This window comes from Thunnus albacares, chromosome 6, assembly GCF_914725855.1.
Source record: "Thunnus albacares chromosome 6, fThuAlb1.1, whole genome shotgun sequence".
Lineage (NCBI taxonomy): Eukaryota > Metazoa > Chordata > Actinopteri > Scombriformes > Scombridae > Thunnus > Thunnus albacares.
In genome coordinates, this window is record NC_058111.1 from 32,951,521 (window position 1) to 32,974,299 (window position 22,779).

A 22,779-nucleotide genomic window follows, 5' to 3' on the forward strand; every position below is an offset into this window, starting at 1 on the left:
GCTTTTTTTTTTTTCATCAAATAACAGTGAAGTCATGACTTTTGCTTAATACTTCTCATTTGTGTTGAACTATACTGTGCTTGTGTTTTTCATTGTTCTGCAGTATTTATTATTTTATTATTTCATAGAATGACTTAAAAACATAAAGGCACAAAATGCTTTACAAAATAAAGCAAGCAAGTAAAGCAATAGATGTTGACACAGATCAGTGCTGTGTATGTTGCCTGCACACCTGCAATGAAAGTTTTGGCATTTAGTTTTTTCTTTGTGTCACACACAGAAGCACAGAGAGAAAACACAGTGGATTGTAATCTATGAGTCATATCACCACATTGCACATCCTGTGTGAACAGTCTTAGAAAGCTGTGTTTCAGCATAGCCAGGTAAAGCAAAACAGTATACTACTGAAGGGTTGGACTGAAACAGAAAAGGTCTATCATTTAAACCTTTGCAAGTTTTGTTCTAAAAGCTAGCCAGTACATTTGGACAAGAAAGTCAAGAGAGTTCTCACCATACTTTGTGTTTAGAAACCAATAATCTTTTACTTTGATGGTAGTATCTGTGTTTTGAATCTGGTTATCCTGTATGAAATTTATTAAAAATGTTTTCAGTTGCATCTCTGTTAAGAAACTTTAAATAAATCTGTGACTAGCATTGTCTTCTACTTACAGAGAGTCAAAAACCAGACGCCATGCTCTTTGGGACTTTACTGTTCTATGTGTGAAAAGGAGCTACTTCCTGTGGCACACGGTAGTTTCTGAGAAATCTCTGTTACATTTCTGTTCATTTACAACCACACAATAATATTGTGGTTAACCAAGCCATTATTCAAAGCAGATGTGTGTCATTTTGGTACTGATTTACTGTTATTGCTTCATTTTTCAGGTGTATTGCAGAGTGCTGTTTGTGAATTTGAGCATCTATCTGTTTTGAGAAAAGTCAGCTTTTGTCCTGTAGCAACGACCCAACACTGCCAGTGTGCACCATATCAGCCATCAATTTTGGACAACTCAGGCTCACTGCTGGTAGTCCAAAGTCTCTCATCACTGAAGGCCCTCAGGAATGCTCTGCAACCCTACTGTGATAACTCTTTTACTGGTGGGTAAACAGCTTTGGATTACACAAGTATTACAATATTAAAGAAGTGATTGTGGCACATCTTGTATACAAGGAAGGTTTCTAAGCAAAACAGGTTATTCAAAAACAGATACACCAAATGAGCAACATCAAAACTAGTTGTAAATAATGATTAATAATATAGATGCATTTTTAGGAAGAAATGACTTTACTTGATTACTGTAAATGATTAGACATGAGTTTTGGGCTTTACCAGTCCCTGTGGTTTTAAACACAGAGCTAAACATGTATATGAACATGTTAGCCTTTCACTTTGATCCTTTTTATGGCACTTTTTTTTTTCCTCTAAAGTCTGTGAAGTTACATGCTTTCCCACTGCTTCTCGTTCATGCAGCATATAATGCTGTCTGGGACCCTGAGGAGTGTTCTGTTACCAGATTTCTGCAGTGTAAAGGCTGTTTGTCTCAAAGCCCTGTTCTGCCTGCAGCTTTAATCGCAGCAGAGATCCACTACCCTCGAGACATGGCTCAAGATCAGGTAAACTTCATAAATGTGAAGAAATGTTTATGTGCGCAATGTGTTATTTAGAGACCCTGAATTACATCACATTGGTTCCAAATAAAGTACAGTTTCACTTTCAGTTCGGTTTTCTCTGCGGTAGTAAAATGTTAATCACAACAATTAAAATTCCTAACCCTCATGGAAACTTTTCTTTGTCTAACCCATGTTCAAGGAGAAGGGTTGCAAATACAGGTTGCATAACATACGCTTACCCAATCTCCTGCCAACATGTTTAAGGACCAGGTAATGCTAGAAAACAACAAGTTCATACAATGTGTTGTCTGACCATGTCAGGAGTAAAAGTGTTTATAATTGCTACAAACGACCATAATTGAAAGCAGGGTGAGATCATAGAATGATAGAGGTAATAGAGAGGGGCGAGACATGATTATTTTTTAGATATAGGGATCACGGCGCGCATTTTCAGACATTCATCCTTCTGGAAGACATTCATAGTGATGCATTTATTGGTAAACTCTATGAGTGACAGAAATAGTTGTGTAAAGAATAGAAAAAGAGAGCTAGAGAAAGTTCAAACCTTGCTTTCTCACCTCCACACACCTGGCCAATCACTGCATGAAGTGGGCATGAATGTTAGATTGTCAGTTTCGGAAAGTTATAGAAATCGTCGGACACAATACTGAAGTGGGAAAGATGTGGGGGGAGCGGGTTCGAGAAGCTGTTTCAGCATCTGACAAGCAGTTCTGATAGTATACTTAAGCCATGTCACTGTTTTAATCTGGAACGGGTTTCTGAGTACTGATGGAGCCACTCAAATTTTGGGATTGTATCTTGTTTCACTGTATCTAGAAAAAGTCTTACCTATAAGGTATCTGAAAAATGTGCTCGTGTGGGAGGACAAAATCAAAAACTGTGAAAATGTTTGCGCATGAACACAGCTATTTTTCCCAGCAATCACCCAGCTTCACTGTCTGTTTGACATGAACTTATATAGTCTGCTGTTAGCTATGTGTCAGCTCAGTTGAAGGATTGAACTACCACATTTGTGATGATACACTGAGCATTGCAACAATCAAGATATTCCTCATACCTCAGGCAGTACATGGCTGATGGAGGAGGATCGCCACACTCTTGCTGTTCTTGTATGTATGCCACCTTCTGCTGGTCAGACCTTGAGGGTAGGAAATGAAATGAAGCTGGTGGCTGAGGCAAAGTCACGATGGCATGACTAATTCTCCTTCAGTTTTTCAAGCAGAGATGGAGCCATATGTAGTGGCTCTGGCATCTAAAACAGCTGCTTTTCTCAGATTTTGATATGTTAACATGGGGAATATACAGAGGAATAAACAGTCAGTGGCAATCTTGTTATCATTGAGAGAGGTTGCAGTACTATGGCCAGATTTTATCATCTCACCAAACCTTGAAGTGGATGAGCCACCACAGCTGAAGACTTTGGTGGGTTCCACTTCTCTTAGCGAAGAATGAGAATATGTTGTGCATGTGACGTCCCAAAATAGAAAATGTCCAGCAAATCTATTTGTTGCAAAAATAGAGATGGTAAGATGAGAATCTGGCATAAATTATCTCATTGACTGACCCAGCTTTGTCTGAATAGCACAGACTGCTCCTGGTGGTGTAGTGCTGTAGGAAATATTTTTGTGGCATATATTTAGCCTCTGAATATCATTTGGGCATCATTTGAATGCCACAACATAAACTAAGCATTGCCAAATATGTAAGTGTCTGTTTATAGCCACTTATGGATATTTCCATTACCAAGCTCTTATCAAGATGATTCCAGCAACATGGCAGAGACTTCTGTTTACTTCTGTTGCCAGAACTGAGTTTAGCTCACAGGCCAATGTATGTGATAATGTAAATGGCAGGTATGCATTGTAGGTTTTTGGCCAAAAGTCTGCTGGTAGCCTGTTGCTGTTTACTCAGCATCAATGAGAATCCCTCAAAAATATTTTCATCTTATCCTCTGCTGAATTAATGCCTTAAAGATATCAAACTGTTCTGCTGATGGACTGTAGGTAGTACAGTACTCATATTGAAATTACCACTTTGAGTCAATCTACCTTTAACCTCATCTTTTGACCTTTCAAATATGGTAATGTATATGGACACCAGCTCTTGTTGTTGTCAACTTTCTGTTTTTCAGTAGTATAAGACAAGCAACCATGCTCCAAAGCATGAATATTACAGTTAGGTGAAAATTGTTATTTCTGGTATTGGGCAGGGGGATTTTTTTGAGCAATTTTACTTCAATGGCTTCATTTTGGCCCACAACAGAAAAGCACAAATTGTGTTTTTCCCTTTTTATTGTGGCAGAGCTGATTTTCATCTGGGTGAATAATGAAAGCTACTTTTTGGATGCTTGAAAACATTTGTGTCAGCACAAGTCCATTACATGAAGAAAGTATTTTGATGATTTGGCCACTGCAATAAATCATTAAGTTGTATACTGTGTAAGAATATTAGGTACAACTGCAAGGAATGTAAGATTAATCTACTTTGAAAAACATCCTTTGTAAAAAGTCATTATCTGAGATTCAAGTTTTCATTACTTATTCTTCTCAAAAGATAAGGCTTACTCACTTACGTCTTATATTTTCCTTACTGTCAACAAATAACATGTGCAGACCAGTAAGTATGTACAATAAGAATAATAGATAATAAAACAAGAAAAAACTGCCAGGGAGTTAAGATAATTAAAGTAATTCAGTTTATAGTTTACATTTTGTGTAGTTTGCCTTATTTTCAAAAAAATAAATAAAAAATTGAAGGTTGCTGTGAATGTAAAACAAGGCCCTGACAGATTTAGGCCAACACTAAACTCACATTTACAGTAAATTTGTTACAAATTTGACAGATGGAGGTGGCATTCTGAATTCTGTCTGACACAACAGTGCTGTAATGCCAATGTGCTCAATGATCCATGTACAAAAAAAATAAGAAATTGCTCAAGTCTAGTCAGTTACTCTGGTGTACTGTACAGATGTCCTGTTGCTTTATCAGGGTGCATTAGACATATTTCAATCAATAACCACTCCCACCCCTCCATAATCCGACTTACAGTGGTAACAGAACAGACACAGTGCAGAGTATTACAGCTTCCAGAAATGCCTTAGCCAATTTTTATGGCCTCATTGAATGAATGAATCAACTTTATTTATATAGCACCTTTCATGCACAGAATGCAGCTCAAAGTGGTTTACAATTCAGCAGCAAAAACAAAAACACCAAATACACAAGTTAAAAACCATAAATATACACAAGGGGGAAGGGAGAAAATTAGTGTTACTATTTATAAAATATCATTTACACAGTTTCTTTGGAGAGAAAGAGAATACAATGCATATAAAAAAAAGTCATGAAATAAAAATTAGAGAAAATCATACAAGATTAAAACAGACAACTGCTAGTTATAAGCTAATTAAAAAGATACATTTTGTGTTGTTTTTTAAAACTGTCCACTGAGCCAGCAAGTCTAATATTTAAAGGCAGATTGTTCTATATGTTTGGAGCATAGTGACCACAGGTTTTTGTGGTGACCTTTGGAACAGTTAAAAGAGCAGCTGTGGAGGATCTTAGGGTTTGTGGAGGATCATAAAACATTATGGAGTCTGTGATATAAATGGCCATTCAGTGCCTTAGCTCAAATGTTTTCAGAAACATAATTTAGTGTACTGTTTAGCCGTAAAATGATAAAGCTTGTGACACGGCCGCCATGTTGAAAACGGCAGAGCAAAAACTAAGCACCACCCAACTGGCAGTACATCACCCAGCCGGACTGTTCAGTGGTCCAGTGTGTCCAGATGGTCTGTAGTTTTGCAATGGCTGCTTTTGGTGGGCCAGCATGTAAAGCGTTACAGTAGTCAGGACGATGAGAAACAAAAGCATTGATTGGTAAATCCTTAAGGCAGGACCTGCCTCTGTGCTACATTATGTCTATTAAAGGTGTGTTTCAGTTGGCATGTAATGCTTCTGCCACAAGTTTTTGATTGAATGAATATAATGTATGTGCATGTACTTTTTCAGCAGTTTTGGTTTAGTTTACTGAAAACCAATACCTAAATTTATTAGAATATTTTATTACATTTTCAAAATAGTGTGAATTTGTGCATATATCGTGCAATTGTTTCTTGCAGTAGCTTCAGTTACAGTGTTTGTAAGTTTTTAAATAATTGGGGAGAATTTTGCTGTGTAGGTAACACATGCATCACTTAAAAGTCAGTTCATCCTATCAGAGCTGGTTCATTTCAAGTTCATTTAGATGGAAAACTGACAAATGACACACTGATGTATATTTTGATTTTTCATTAATTTGGAGAGAAAAAATAGTCACTCTTATTCACTTTTGTGGTATAATGTTTTTTTATGCCTTTTTTAATTAAAATGAATTATTGATTTTTTTCCCCCCTCCCATGACCGTTAGCCTGCACCAATCAAAATGGTGGTGACTTTATAGTCCTTTTGTTCCAGCAGATTTTTAAATGTCACTGTTGAGATTATCACAGTGACCCATCAGATTAAAAAGATTAACCCTGATTGACTGGTAAATTCAGGTTAAACTGTAACTTTCCAAACTTTGTGGTACTTTCAGATGTACATTGTGTGTGCATCTTGGTCCAACCTTTTTGCTCAGGATGAAAAGACAGACATATTTTCTTACAGATTTCATGAATCACTGAGACAAAGTACTTTTTATATAATTAGATTTAGATACTAAATTACTAAAAAGGCCTCTACAAAACTGTAGATAAGATCAGAATAAAGTATTGTAAAGGTTTATTGTTTTAAAATGTTGATTTGACCATAAATCAACATTTTTGTCAAATGTTAGTTTAATCAATAGTTAAAACAAGTGTTCTTGTGCTGATTGTAAATTGTGTAGATAAATGGGATGTGCTGTCATTCAGAAACTTTTGTGGTTAAAACATGTTTCAAACTAACAGAAATAATTACTTCTGAGACAGTTTCAGTGCCATTCAGTTTACAGTAATATGATCATGCTGTTTAGTGTGGAAGCTCAATGATTGACAGGGATCCTCATCACATTTTAGAGTGTCACGATCTCATATGTCACACTTTGACTGTTAGTCAAACTGTATACTCTGCAGTAGAGAAAAGCATCTGTCACAAAAATGCCTTGAATGAATTGATGATTCATGAAACCAGATTCAGGGAAGAATGCTCACATTTGAACGTTGCAAGAAAATATTTTACATTGGGACTAAAGTGTGTTGGTGTTGCCTGCTCCCTGTCTAAATCATCATCAGCCATCATCAGGCCAGGTATCTCATACTCATCAGCAAATAGCTCCCCTTAGCTCTAGTCATATTCTTCTTCATGCATTTTTTTACTGTGGCAATAAACATGCAAAATAGTTAACAACTGCTGTCCTTTAAAAAAAAAAAAAAACTCCAACTCAACACAGAGGAATCTTCTACTCTATTATGTTCAGCTTTGTTCTCTATTGCTATTTTGGTTTTTGTAAATACTCCCATCAGACATCAAGTTTAGATAATGAGCTTGTTTGTAAAATGGTCTCAACATTTTGGCCATCTGGATCACAGTGTGAATCTGACTAAGCCCACCAGCCAAACGCACATCTCTGCCCCCCTTTGCTGCAAGGGGTTTAGGACACACTTTGGTCCACTCTTCTCTGTTTTTTGAATGCTCGCATGAGGCGTTTCAAGTTCCTGCTGTTCATCTGTGAATTTGACAGACACCATATTGCACGTAAAGCTTTGGAGTCTGTCTGGGTGCAATCGCCAGACACCCAAACTCCAGTCTGCATGTAGCCAAGTTACCAGACTGCAACACTCTTGGCGTGGGGCATGACACACTCACAACAAACTTTACTGGCATCATCGACCACTGTCATTTTGACCTGTTAATCTCAATTTGTCATTGTTGTCATAAGCTCCCCCCTCACCATCATTTATCACTTTGTCATCTGTGCTTAAACATGTCACCCCTCATCCCTCTAACACCTGCTCTTTATATCTGACCTCCCATCATAAACTTATACTATTACTGAGGGAGGCCTTATATGTAGTAATTGATCATGTTCATATAATGAGAAGGCACGCAGACACCATGTGTGTTATAATATGCTTTGTTATAGCACAGTTGAGATTGGAGGCATAGAAGCTCCGATATGGTGACCTTTAATAAAAGGCAATTTTCACGCCCCAGTGGATATTAAAGATGATTATTTTCATCTGAGTGATTTATTTGTAGCACAAAATGAATTCTGCTCCGTAGATCAAATTTTTAAAAAAATGAAATAATTCATACTTTAATTTAAGTTTGTAATTTTATATGAATAAGATATTAGGTTTTGTATGATATTACATATGTTTGAATTTGAGATGTTTAACAAATATCAATATAATTACTTATCTCCACAAAGAAGTACTGAATAATTTATGCCATGAATTTTTGCAATTGCATAAAGGGGTTGTTTTACCATCTAAGCCATGGCTGATGGATAGCGAATTTTATATGAAATGCAAATGTATTCACACACATATATCAGGAAGGTTTGCATTACAAAAATAGAAATTGGGCTGTCTTGAATTTTAAAAAATGTTTTTATTTGTATGCTCTGAAAAAATGTAGAAAAACCTGCTGTCTTGGTTTGATTGGAAGTTGTGGTTGTGACCACAATGGCTTACACTTCAAGTTAAAAAGAAGATAAATATATATTTAAATATATATTATTATACATTATTATATATTATATACTGAATATTATTATACTGTTATTTTAAACCTTAATGATTAACAGCATAATGATACTGTACATGTTGAAAATTTAGGTGATTAATGGTCTCCATGCTGAGTTGGGAGTGTTTGGACAAGAAAGGGTGTTTTGAAAGCCAGAAATCTGAGCTGCTGGAGAAATAATCATGTAGCGTTTTGTTTGGATCATTAGCTCTATCAACACCCATGGCAAGTACTAGTGTGAGATGAACAAGGGCAGTTTGAAGAACAAATTAGCTGATGTCTACATATGGCTCATCCATCTGTATACATATTTTGTAAATCCATCAGAGAGTTATATACTATGTCAACCGATCCACAACCTCACATGTTTATGTCTCCTACATACCAGGTGCCCTCTCCCTCAAAAATAGGATAAATAGAGTTGATGAAATTAAGTGTATAAAAACTAGTAAAATACATACAAAAACATATAATATATACAAAACATCTAAATACAAAATTATAAAAATAAATACAATTAAAAATATGCACATTAATTAAAAATACAAATTATACCCTGTCTCAGGCTTTTTTAGGTTGTCTTGTGGTATGCATATCATATACTATTTAATATGGATTTGATGTGTTTTTTCTAAATATTCTTTGCTGAAATTACATTTGATTTGACTGATTGGACAATAACATCAGGATCTGGAACTTGAAAATCACAAAATCCATCTGTCATACTTATAAAAGTATATATTTTATATTTATACATACATCAGGTGTACATATGTTTGAAAATGATTTCAGGGCAATGCTGAAAGAAGAGCCTATCTGCTCAATAAATAATACTATATGTGGAATTGCATATGATGGGCTAAATGGCAGTTTAGGCAACATGCAAGTGGATGTGATGTGAGGATTTGTAATGAGATCAGTCAGAAGTTATAAATATTACAAATGTTTATATTATTTGCCTCTAAATAGAAAACTGATACATAGATTTTGTGATTTTTTTGAATGATAGAAATGTCAGTGTTTGCATCTCTTTTGAAATGTAAATAAATGGCTTTGGCCACTGTGGTGCTTTAGGTGAATAGCTAATGAAATTGGTTTCTTTAAGCATATGTAGCCTGATAAGGATTTCTTGACCGGATCATCTGTTAGTAGAGGATCTTTAGAAATCTGTCTACTGGAGCAGCTGTTAGAACTTGGCTTGAGTCATAGGTTTGGAGCTCCTTGGATAATAAACCCAGATTTATTTCAGAGGGTCAGTGGAATTAGACACCTAATCTGCCTATGTGGTTTTGTAAGTTGACTAATCTTGATATAGACATCCGTTGTTTGGGCTCATCTTAGTGTTCTTACACCATAAGCTGGTTAATGCTATAAGTGTTATTGTGGCATCCATTTGTCAGCTGAAAGCCTGATGCCTTTTTAGTTGTGCATATTGTAGTAGGGTCTCAGCAGGAGAGCATTAAGGGCTGGCAATTAGCCATTCATGTAACCTTACCCCGTTATGGTAGAACACTGACAGAGATTAAAAAAACAAAAAAAACCTCTGATCCATTACACTGCTTAACTACTTTGTTCAGTATCATGTTCAAGTTCCTTTGTAGTTTTCTATTTGTACATACGTACAGTTTTACATTTATATTGTAAAAACTCTTATGCAGATTTTTTTCTAATACAAATCATAAAACAGAAGGAAATTATTGTCCAGATTCATTTGATTTCTTCCCTTATTGATTTTTTAGTAGCTGTTTTATTATCCTTCTTTCAATCAATACAGTGGAACTTCTTTTATTGGCAATGTAATAAGAAGTTTCACCCTGCTACATAAACCAGTCAATAGCATTGATTCATCTGCTCTCAACAAAAGTAAGAGTTAAAATAGGCTAAGAGCATTAATTTATACCCTATTATTATGTATCACTTTTATCATACTTGTCCTGCTTTTCTGTCTCCAACTAGTCCTCCAAACAAAAACAGACATGAACATTTTCATCTGATGCTCATATTGGCAGGGCAACATTGTTTGTCTGTACTGTTACATACCTGTTCATACCTGACGTGCCACCACCATGGTTAAGTTTTGGTTAGGTTATGGCACCAAAATGACTTGTTTAAAGTTAGGAAATTAATCACCGTGGTTAAAGTAAGGGAAAGACTGTGGTCATCAACATTAACAGTCAGTACGAAATGATAAAGATACTGTGCCCCTCCATCCACCCAGACCTCCTCCGTACAGGATTTGGTTGCACTGATAACAAGATAACACTATTTTTGCTTTTGCTACTGATAGAAAAGGTCATCAGGGGTCACATGGCTACTCAAGGCACCTGTCAGATTAATGTAAGCATATTGTATTAGGCATTTGAACAGATGACTAATCATTTCTTTGGAAAAGATATTCGGCTACAAATAAAGTGCTAGCCTGGGATAAAGAAAGCCTGTCGTTGGATATTAAAATTAGATATTTAATTTAATTGAACTGTCCTTAGAAATTAAATTCCTGCAATTGGGACATTTGTGTACTTTAGAGAAGGATTTTGTAGATCAGATTCTCATTTGTTTTGAAGATGTAAGAGTACTGAATGTCAACCAGACAATCAATCTTGCTTGTAATGTGACCTCTTAAACAGAAATCATACCTTGTCTAAAAGACCATGAGATCCTCAAAGTGAAATCATACCATCACGAACAGCTCTACAACCTGACAGCTTGATTAGTAGGCCATCGTATCAAAACTGTTTTCATTGCCTACCTGCTCTTAGTCGCCATATGTTTTACGGAGCTGCATAGTTTGCATTACCTTAAATGATGGTGTCTCGTAAATCTGTCCTGGGAAACATTTGTTTCTCATTTGCGAACAGCACTTGTGTTCGAGTTGAGGTTTTGGTCCGGGGAGATGACCTCTCTAGTTTAAGCAGCCATTAGCCTGGTATGCTGCAAAAAAGAAGGTGAACTGTTTTCTCCCTAGGATTTCCTGAATTATTAGCACACAAAGGCTCTGTGTAGTCTTTCTCAGTAGCAGACCTGTCTTGTGTTGAGGATAAAAAGGTGGAGATCACTGAAAACATTTCACAGACATCTTCCACTTGGCGATAAATGGCAACAGTCCTACCAGGTAGAATATATACTCAGGCTTTCAGGCCAGACTGTTTGGCCTGTTTGTTCATCACTGTGTCATCACAGTTCATCACTGTTCCATCTAGTCAATTTTGTTGCATGGATTGAAATGGTCAGGCTAAAATGATTAAAGCAGAAGAGATCAATTGTAAATGCAAATCTATACAGGTAGCATTCATGAAGATGAATATTTCTGTGTTAGTGTGTCATGTCAGTAAACATTTCGTTAGACAGCCTTATATTCTAGGAAATTAATTCATATTGGATTCTGCAGTCCACAATTTACATCCAGTGCCAAGCAATGACTGAACTAGTATTCCCCTTTATGTAGAGAGATGGAAAGTAAGGGTGTGGAGGTCAGGGGGGTTAGATGAGTGTGTAGCAAATCCAACAATGGCAATTAGTGTTCACTTTATTTCAAGACATTTTAATGGCATTGGATGGTTATAGAGATGGCAAGATCAGCCGGTAATTCCACTACTTTGGTCCACACTGAAATATCTCAGCAATTGTTGGATAAACTCTTTTATCCGATGAATCTAAATTTCTACCTAATGACTTTGGTGTACAGACATTCATGGTTCCCAGAGGATTAATCCTAATGGCTTTGGTAATTCCCTGACCTTCCCTGTAGCACTACCATGAGGTTAACATTTGTGGTTTGTGTAAATGTACACTACTTTGTGCTAACAATCCAACAATGAACTGCATTTTATAGATGTAAAAATTACCGTTATGCGACTTCATCTGACAGTGATGGCGCAAAATGATGATGAGGATAGGTGTTTGAATTCTGAATTTACTGCTTATCATTAAGTAAACCTTATTATATAGGGAGTAGTGAATGAGTGAACAAGGGAGTTATTTCAGACACAGCCTTAGTCTGGTTTCATATGTAACCAAGATCCTTCTCTAACCTTAACCAAGTGTTTTAGTAACCTGAATCATAGTTTATCTGCCATAGCCACGACCACACCCTAACCAATACCATACTTGGCACGCAACAATATTGTATAATAATATTGTGGAAAGAAATAATTCTAAAAAGGTTGGCATTGAAGACTACAAAATGTTGTCATTGAATATAATCCTGGGTTTTACAGGATTGTCAAATATCAACATTCTATCTGGCAATATGGTTGCATTAGATATCTTGGGAAGATAGGAAAGAAAATGTTTGGACTACAGTAATGATCCAGGGTGGAGTTTTTGCAGTCTGTTGCTGCTCACACTGGGCAGATGTGGGGAAACTCCCTCAGATATGCTCAAGCACTCCCACATTTGGGAATCCTTCTGCAAATATTTCAGCAGATCAAACATGTAACTTCTCACTCATCTCCCGCTCAATGCTCCGCTTTTCTCTCCTCGAAATGATGGATTGCCTTTCTTTTGACAAAGTGTGGGTGAAAGGCGAGGTATTAAAAGCTGTCAGAAAGCGACTTGTCAGGCAGCTTAGTTGGAGTTTTGGACTTAGAGATATGCAAAGTAATGTGTTGAGAAATGGGAGGAGTGAAAGCACAGTGCTGTTGGTGGTCCAGACCTGTGTAAATATTATAAATGATTGTACATTGTGCATCAAAACACATCCGAGTTCATTCACTAATAAATGCAGAACCCAAAAATGCCACTTGTGGGTTGTTCATTGAAATAGAAGCTGCAGACAGATGTGGGATTGGACAGAGTATTGGCCCTCTATGCTTGTATTTCTTACAACATATTATATCCTCATCATTCCAATTAGCTCACACCTATTCTCGCCACACACAATCATTTGAAGCACTGAGGAAAATCCCAACGGAGTGATGATGGGAAAGTTCTTTGTTCTGGCCCTTACACAGAATCTGTAAGTGCTGACAGACAAGACTATTTAAGAACAGGAGCTCTTAAAATCAAACAGGACACACTCAGTGTTTAATTCTGTGGCAACATACCCAGGAGCTTGCCCTGACTCATCACACTTTCAAAGGTCGCTGGCACACCTCGCCGTGGGAATGACACTTCTCAACGCATCTCTGTTTGAACAGGTTGATTCCACTTTCTCTGTGCTTTGTGTTAGGCATTCAGCAGCTTTTCCAATTTATAATGGAGCGCTGGCTGAATGCGTGGGCTCAGACTTCAAAAGGGGTTAGTAAGTGTTGAATACAAGTCATAAGTGTGCACACGAATGCACCTACCCCTCTGTTTGATGTATGAATTAATAGTGTTTTATTGTTGATCATCTGGCAGGTTGAAAACAGAGGTGTGGGCAGTAGGCATCTATAAAACTTGCTGCTGAGCTCTATGAATTTCCCTGTCAGTGTTTTCTATCCCTCATGTATTTTTGGGTGGTATGCTGCTCACGCTCACCTTAGCACTGTTAACACAGATTTAGATCAAAATTATCCATTTCAATTAGTCTTTTTGTGGCCTAATTTGTGTCTGTACTCTGATCATGGTGAGACAATATAGAGAATACCTGAAACTAGTGATTACCTCTAAATCTAACTACTCACATGTGAGTATGTATAAATATACACACTTCCAAGTGAATGGGAAAGTATGTCCAAACGTTTGACTAGGACTGTATATATTTATACATACTCACATGTGAGTTGTTAAACTTAGAGGTAATCACTAGTTTCAGCTATTCTGTCTCACTCTCTCTCTCTTTCTCTCTCTCTCTCTCTATCTATCTATCCATCTACCTACATATGCTGTAACCACAGACTTACTAGGAACTCATAAATGAGGATACCCCTAGGTACACACTCACATGTTAGCTTCCTGTTGGTATGCCAAAATGTGCCATCATTACACTTTCCACTCAATGGCATCCATCATGCAATATTGATGGAAATTCCTCCCTGACCAAAACAACAAAAAACAATTTGTGAGGACATTAAATTAGAGGTTGTTTACATATTTTTCAATTAATCAGTTGCTTATACAATAAGTCTTTATTGTGCCTTTTTTGTACCAAAGTGCCTTAAAGGCTAGACCTTAAATGAGACCTTTTAGTATTTGGTTGTGGTCTAAATGTTTTTCAATCTGACAACAATAAAAGGCTGTCACAAACACTGAATTCTTGTAAATTTTAGCTAAAATATAGTGCAGATATTCTTCAGAAGCACTGTAGTATCAGAACCCACTTTAAGAAACCCATCACATTGGTGCTGGTCTTTGAGTAACTTGGAGCTCATGAGGCATAGAGCTGATGATGCAGGTGTCCTCCAGAGACTCTTCCACTGCCAGCAGCCTAATAGGCATTCAGTCACGCATCAGTGTCCATAGCTCCCTCTCAACACCCCCTGTTCGTGTCAGAAAACAAAGGCCAGGGGCGTCCCTGCAATACATAGCCGCTGGGGCAACCGGGACAACACCCCTAAAGCAAACAGGCTTGCCCACTCTTTATAACAGCAGCATAATGCTCGGCCTTTGTCCTTTCCAATCCTCCACCCTGGTCCTCCTGCTCCATAACAGGTGCCGCTTGAGGTTGCTTTTCTGATTCATTGTTTCTTCAATTCCAAAGCCCATGTCTTTTTATATTTGCCCTCCTAGCTGACTTTGTAGGTGACTTTCTCTAAATCTACTCAACAAACTAGCAGCCTTTCCTTTTGTGCGGTGCAATCAAAGCACAGCTTAGCAATTGTGCATTTGTGTGTGTGTTTGTGTTTGTGCTACTACTTTTCTGAAAGGACACAGGTTCTTCCTGTGAGAAATGACACTGCTCCAACTCTGCCCTGTTTTCCTGACTATAATTTGGGTGAAACAATTTCCATTTAGACTGAAATAAAGTTCAGTGTGTCTTATCTTTGTTTTTGAATAGATTGTAAAGCATTGAAAGACTAATCTTGTGTATCCATTCTTTATAAGGTGATTCAATGACTTGACAATGACATGAGCTATAGAATATTTATAATATGTATATCTGACCCATTTTGGTCTGAAGAATTGTTGAACTCATCTGGCAAAAAAAAGCTGAACCGCACTCTACTTGTGCTGCAATGCAGTGCACATACAGTGCAGTGCCAGCTCTTTAAATACTGCAAATGCTGATTCCAGTAAGAATTTATGAACAGCATAATGCTATTGTTTACCTCATCAAACCAAAGAGAAAATGATTGCCACCATAACTTTCCAGAGTTGTAGAATTCAGCCTGATTCTGATAAGCCTCTAAAATCAGACATTAACTCAAACTCAAACTCAGTATTATTTCAAAATGGTTAAACCATATATGTGTGCACATTCCATTCCTCATAACATAGATGGCAAAATCCTACTGTATAAATGCTGTAAATGTAAATCACAATGCAGTGTTTGGGCATCTGATAGATGTATTATTCAAACTGTGGATGCCCAGGTACCTGTAGCAACGCCACCAAACCTTGCATTGTTTTTTGTTTTTTTCATAATGTAGTTACTCATAATGTAGTTAGTTACAATGTAGTTACTTTCAGTCTCATTCACAACTCACCAACCTGTCGACTTGGTTTAGCATTGTTGTTTTTACCCAACAACAATGGCTTTTACCCAATGTGGTGTGCGTTATTTATTTGGCTAATCCCTGCGGCTGAATTTACAAAACATTGTGAAGCGAAGGTGTAAAGTCTAAAATAGTTTGTCAAAAGAAGCTAATTTACAGGTTTGGCCTATGAACTCCTGTTTTTGAGTGAAACTCACTAAGGATTTCAATTAGAGTTCTAATAGACTGTCTTTGACAATGTATCATCTTGCACCTGTCTTAAGTGGGAGTTGTATAGTTGACATCAGAGTAGATGAGAGATATTTTCTCAGACACAGAGTTCACAGACGCCTAACCAAAGGTCAGCTGTAATTAGTAATCTCTGTGCTAAGATTACATAATTAGTGTTTCCTTGAGCTGCTTCTACTCCTTAATCTTTTGATACTCATTCATTAGTGATGACAACTAATTGATACTGGCAAGTAGTAGTGAAGTAATATGGAGGTGTGATCCTCCTAACCCATCACTTGAGCCTTTGCTGCCCCCTTGACCATTAGCGTAGGGTCATGGATTACGTGATGTGTCATGTAACCTTCATTCGATCTATTTAACGGTCCTCAGGACCTGTTGCATAATCCCAGTGCTGGCCTTGAACTCCTACTATCCATAAAGTACATTCAAATTGACTTGTTTTAAATTTTTGCATAAACCCTAATCATATATAATATATATCATATTGTTGGATAGAAACATTCTTCGTTTACTGTATAGTTGAGGTGGTAATTCAGGTTGAATTTTGGTATTTTAGGTAGCTGGGAAGATGTCTTGGCAGCTTTCTGGTTTTGAGCACATTAAATTTGGGCATAATTTAAAGTGGACATATTATGCTTTTTGTGACTTTATGTTATTTATATACTGTTAAGATGCCTGATATCTATACTAAACATGGTAAAAGTTCCAAAACTTGAGGTTAATGTATATAGAAATCCTCCTTGCAAGTCAAAAGCCAGAGTTTCAACCTGCTCTGAACACTGACTGCAACAATTTTTTCTTCTTTGCATCAGCTCATCAAGCATGCCCATGAACAGCTGTCTGTTCCATAGCCTTTGTTGCTAAGGTTGTTGCATGGATTGTTTGCATTCTCCACTCTCATATTTCGGATCGGATTTTGGCTCAAACATGTACAGATGTATTTGAGAAAACATTTTCAAATAGTGAAATCCTACCACTAGAGCTTCCCAATCAGAACAGAGTGGGCATATTGGCAGGGGGGCCTTAAAGAGACAGGAGCTAAAACAGCCTCTTTCAGACAGAGGCAGAGCTGAGGAGATGCATAAAGGGCCAGTATGATTTAAATAAGGAGTTTTTTCAACTGTAAATCATGCAAAGATATTCCAGTAGAGCAGCGTAATGCTTAGCCTTTGTCCTTTCCAATCCTCCACCCTGGTCCTCTTGCCCCATAACAGGTGCCGCTTGAGGTTGCTTTTCTGATTCATTGTTTCTTCAATTCCAAAGCCCATGTCTTTTTATATTTGCCCTCCTAGCTGACTTTGTAGGTGACTTTCTCTAAATCTACTCAACAAACTAGCAGCCTTTCCTTTTGTGCGGTGCAATCAAAGCACAGCTTAGCAAGTTTGCATTTGTGTGTGTGCTTGTGTTTGTGCTACTACTTTTCTGAAAGGACACAGGTTCTTCCTGTGAGAAATGACACTGCTCCAACTCTGCCCTGTTTTCCTGACTATAATTTGGGTGAAACAATTTCCATTTAGACTGAAATAAAGTTCAGTGTGTCTTATCTTTGTTTTTGAATAGATTGTAAAGCATTGAAAGACTAATCTTGTGTATCCATTCTTTATAAGGTGATTCAATGACTTGACAATGACATGAGCTATAGAATATTTATAATATGTATATCTGACCCATTTTGGTCTGAAGAATTGTTGAACTCATCTGGCAAAAAAAAGCTGAACCGCACTCTACTTGTGCTGCAATGCAGTGCACATACAGTGCAGTGCTAGCTCATTAAATACTGCAAATGCTGATTCCAGTAAGAATTTATGAACAGCATAATGCTATTGTTTACCTCATCAAACCAAAGAGAAAATGATTGCCACCATAACTTTCCAGAGTTGTAGAATTCAGCCTGATTCTGATAAGCCTCTAAAATCAGACATTAACTCAAACTCAAACTCAGTATTATTTCAAAATGGTTAAACCATATATGTGTGCACATTCCATTCCTCATAACATAGATGGCAAAATCCTACTGTATAAATGCTGTAAATGTAAATCACAATGCAGTGTTTGGGCATCTGATAGATGTATTATTCAAACTTCATAATGTAGTTACTCATAATGTAGTTAGTTACAATGTAGTTACTTTCAGTCTCACTCCCAATGTGGTGTGCGTTATTTATTTGGCTAATCCCTGCGGCTGAATTTACAAAACATTGTGAAGCGAAGGTGTAAAGTCTAAAACAGTTTGTCAAAAGAAGCTAATTTACATGTTTGGCCTATGAACTCCTGTTTTTGAGTGAAACTCACTAAGGATTTCAATTAGAGTTCTAATAGACTGTCTTTGACAATGTATCATCTTGCACCTGTCTTAAGTGGGAGTAGTATAGTTGACATCAGAGTAGATGAGAGATATTTTCTCAGACACAGTTCACAGACGCCTAACCAAAGGTCAGTTGTAATTAGTAATCTCTGTGCTAAGATTACATAATTAGTGTTTCCTTGAGCTGCTTCTACTCCTTAATCATTCATTGGTGATGACAACTAATTGATACTGGCAAGTAGTAGTGAAGTAATATGGAGGTGTGATCCTCCTAACCCATCACTTGAGCCTTTGCTGCCCCCTTGACCATGAGCGTAGGGTCATGGATTACATGATGTGTCATGTAACCTTCATTCGATCGATTTAACGGTCCTCAGGACCTAAGCCTCTAAAATCAGACATTAACTCAAACTCAGACTCAGTATTATTTCAAAATGGTTAAACCATATATGTGTGCACATTCCATTCCTCATAACATAGATGGCAAAACCCTACTGTATAAATGCTGTAAATGTAAATCACAATGCAGTGTTTGGGCATCTGATAGATGTATTATTCAAACTGTGGATGCCCAGGTACCTGTAGCAACGCCACCAAACCTTGCATTGTTTTTTGTTTTTTTTATAATGTAGTTGCTCATAATGTAGTTAGTTACAATGTAGTTACTTTAAGGAGTTTTTTCAACTGTAAATAATGCAAAGATATTCCAGTAGAGCCTCAGATTAAAAATATAAACCTGTAAATGTGCATAATATGTCCCCTTTAAGTTCTGCCCAGGATAATAGTAGCCATTACTCTAAAAATGTCTTATATCAAAATGACAAAATCTTTTGTCTGTGCTTTAAAAAACCACCAAGATGATTGTTTCTAACATAATTCATTTGACTCATGATTCGTTTTCTGATCTGCCACCTATTTGGTTAGGTTATGATTGACTTCAAGTAGATAAAACTACTTGGCTAAGGTTGTGGAAAATTGGTGATTTCAGTCAAGGTAAGGGAAAAATTGTGGTTATGGTAAAGGTTAAAGATTAGTGTTTCTTGTTAAATGAGACTAAGTCAGTAATGTCTTTTGAAAATGCTGAAGGTAGGACATGTCCCTAAAACCTTTTGCACCATCTCTTCTGCTTTTGCTCTTGAACATTAACATATGATGTTTCAACAAATAACCAATGCTTTTGATTTCTTTCAAAAAGGACAGTCATGATTTGTATGACCACAAGAGGTCGCTTTGTCACTTGAGAGGTAAACATAGGCAGTCTTAATCTGTCTTAACCATTCTCCACAGCTGTTTTTTTCTGGTCAGGACAATCCCCATTGTTCATGAAGTTATCGTGGAAATTAATGTAACGCATCTACCTTGAAAATGCCATAATAACACTTGCCATTTCTGGATCATGAAGCTGTCCCACATAACCAAAATGAGCTTAGACCTTGTCTTCAATGGCTACGTAGCAAAAGCAGTGTGTCAGCAGCATTTTAGCAGCAGCTGTAGTCCTTTGTCGGTGTCTGCACTGGATATGTTCTGTGGCTGGATGCAATGAATGTAGTTGTTCTTGTGACTCAAAAGAAAATATGTTTGAAGCCAAAAATATGCTTCATGTAGAAGTTGTGGTATGCTAGTGTGGGTAACTGTATTGATTAAATTGACATGTGTCTGTTCTGTTAGACAGAATAAGACAACATGTACAGCTACCCTCTATTTTAAACTTATTCAAAATACTCACTAGCTCATCTAAAAACCTTGATAAAGCCCCTGTCGCTAGGATTTGAAAATGTCTGACTTTGGCGACTCTTAGTGGTAATATCAGAAATGACCCACCCTCTATTTGACTCTACAAACCTTATTGCTCTTGATATCCTGTCATTTTTGTTTTATTTGTTTTACCCAGAGAGCAGTGAACTGTTCTCATGCTTTATTTTTCAACTGATTACATTCATCGCAGTTAGTCAATAATCCTTCCGTTTTACTGGGAAAATATTTTTTTCTTATTATTTGTCAAAATTTTAGGAAGACAGTGTTACTCACCCTGATGGAGATGCATGGTACTGAATGAATAAAGTCAAATTATTTTGAGGATAGTTATCTGCCCACCATTTCTTTCCTAGAATGAGATAGTCCTTTGCCAAATGTTCAGCGTGGAGCCCCTGAAAGAGTCATCTCTGTTAAAACCAGAAACTCTCCATGAAGTTCGGGTCAATTTCCCCTTATCTCCATTACTAACAATTTAATATTATCTAATCTAACGTCAGCTAGCCAGTAATTCTTAGCTTGTCAAATCAAATTGTCAGCATTGTTAGTTTTTGTTAAATCTGTATCATTTTTCAGTTTTTCAGAAAGACACTCAAACTGCAACAATACACTATGTAGCACAGGCTAGCCCGAGCTAGCCCAGATATATGGTGGAAGTTTGGCTGTCTGTAGACTGCATGGTTCTTTAATCCCCACCTGACTAAAGTGGTGAACAAACTAAATGACTGAAAAGCTTTATTCAGTTTATTATTTTTCATGTGCAATGAAAATATAGGTCTTAATAAGGGCCTAGCGGTTTTTCATTTGATACTTATATGGAAGTGCTTATATTGTCACTATGTATCCTAACATGAACTTCCAAGCATTTCTTCTTTATTTTTGCTTATACTACTTTTGTGTTGTGCTTTTTTATATACGTTGTTTGTTCAAATGCTGTAAAACTGGAGGAAGAATGAAGAGATGAAAGGCAGCAAAGAATAGAAAACATGTCAGTAACTGCTATGTTGATCCCTGTGTACCAGAAAAGCCATACATCAGTCAGTCATGTAGGTGGTAGAGGTGAAGCAGCAAATAACTTACCAGAGCTAAAGCCATAGGATCATGAGAGTGCAAACATGATTATTGACAGAGACACAAAGGGAGGTTTAAGGTAGTCTCATCCCAGCTGTGTGAAATTTCAGCCAAACACAGCCATGTGTGAAGAGGGTGGGCAGGTGACAGTTTAGTAGAACATGAGGACCCACCCCCACAACCCATTTGTATGCAGTTTCCTTTATTCTCTCCTCTTGTGGTTTTCAATCATGACCCACTTTTGGGGGGACAAAGCCCCTCGCACCCCTGTTGTGCTTATAATAGCTATGTCTCCAATTAATAGGGCAGCCTGTATTTTTGTGTGCGTGCATCTGTGTATACTGATCATGGGGCAACCTAATAATCCTTTTTCTGTGACACGAAGGTGTTGCAGACATGCTGTCTTTGCCTTTGCCCACCTCCTGCTTGAGTCTTTAAGCCTTATTGCCCTTGACACACTGCCCAGCAGAGAATTAAGTCATTTCATGTGTATTACTCATTGTGGACAGAGTGGGGCACTGTTTCTCTACTTTCCCTGAAGACACTCGTGATTGAGCTTTAAATAGTTTGCTAGCCACTGAGGGCTCACCATTGGGCTTGTGCTGCTGGGTTTTATCTTGATGTCTGTTGTGTCAGCAGCAATAAAGAGACATCTGTTTCTTAAGCTAATTCTGCTCATTTGCCATCCCAACAAAGCTCTCTGAGGTGAATGGCTTACCCACAGACAACAAGGCACCGCCATCTTTCAGTTCATCTTGTCACTTTTGTTTTGCCAATCTGTCCAAACAGATTTACTGTTACTGAAATGAAGTGCATGAAAGAAAGTTGAAACAAGTTAATAAGATGGCCAAGGTTCACAGGATGGAGACACCATTTATAATTACACAAGTGGAGCATTTCTGAGCCTAAACCAACACTGGTCTCCCTGGGGATGAAACATTAACAACACCAGTTAGCAGAAAAAGATTGGTCTGCTGCTCTGTGTGCAGCTGATCTATAGAAGAGAGCCCAGGCTGGGGTTGTTCTAAAACCATTTACTACTATGGCACTGCTATGGCCTGCCACATAAACATGTGGAGATAGATTGTAGCAAGACTGGTGTGTTTTGCTCATGGTGCCACAGGACGAGGAGGGAGAAGCCATGGGGAGTTTATTTTGAAAAATGCCAACAGAGATGACATCAGCAGAGCTCCTCTCTAAGACTCATAAATTGTGATTGCTTGGCTTTGATTTTCAGTATCTGGCCCTCATGCCTGTTTGCTCAATTGACAAAAGGGATCACTGATGATTTATAGTCACAGTTTAAAAGTATATGTAATGGACTCTTGCAACTGTCAAAGTCAAAGAGAGAATAAATTACATATACTGTTAAACTGTGTGAGACTGTGAATATAATCTTATTCTGTCTCTGACTTGGACTTTTGCTACAGTTCACTGTATCTGGACTAATTCAGCTGCTTTTGGGATCATTTAACAGTCTTTGAAACACCCTTTCTGATGGTG

At 37.4% G+C, this 22,779-nt stretch overlaps 1 protein-coding gene across 2 annotated transcripts in view; it reads left to right on the forward strand.

Moving 5' to 3' along the window:
* brip1 (BRCA1 interacting helicase 1) overlaps window positions 1–22,779 on the forward strand; it is a 93,664-nt gene that overhangs the window by 56,662 nt on the left and 14,223 nt on the right. The window contains exons 23-25 of one of the 2 annotated variants that reach the window (XM_044353297.1): window positions 672–750; window positions 886–1,098; window positions 1,472–1,614. The exons of the other annotated variant lie outside the window; for it this stretch is intronic. Of the exons in view, the coding sequence (XP_044209232.1) occupies window positions 672–750; window positions 886–1,098; window positions 1,472–1,614 (435 nt within the window). The remainder of the gene's footprint in view (window positions 1–671; window positions 751–885; window positions 1,099–1,471; window positions 1,615–22,779) is intronic. 2 annotated transcript variants of the gene reach the window in all.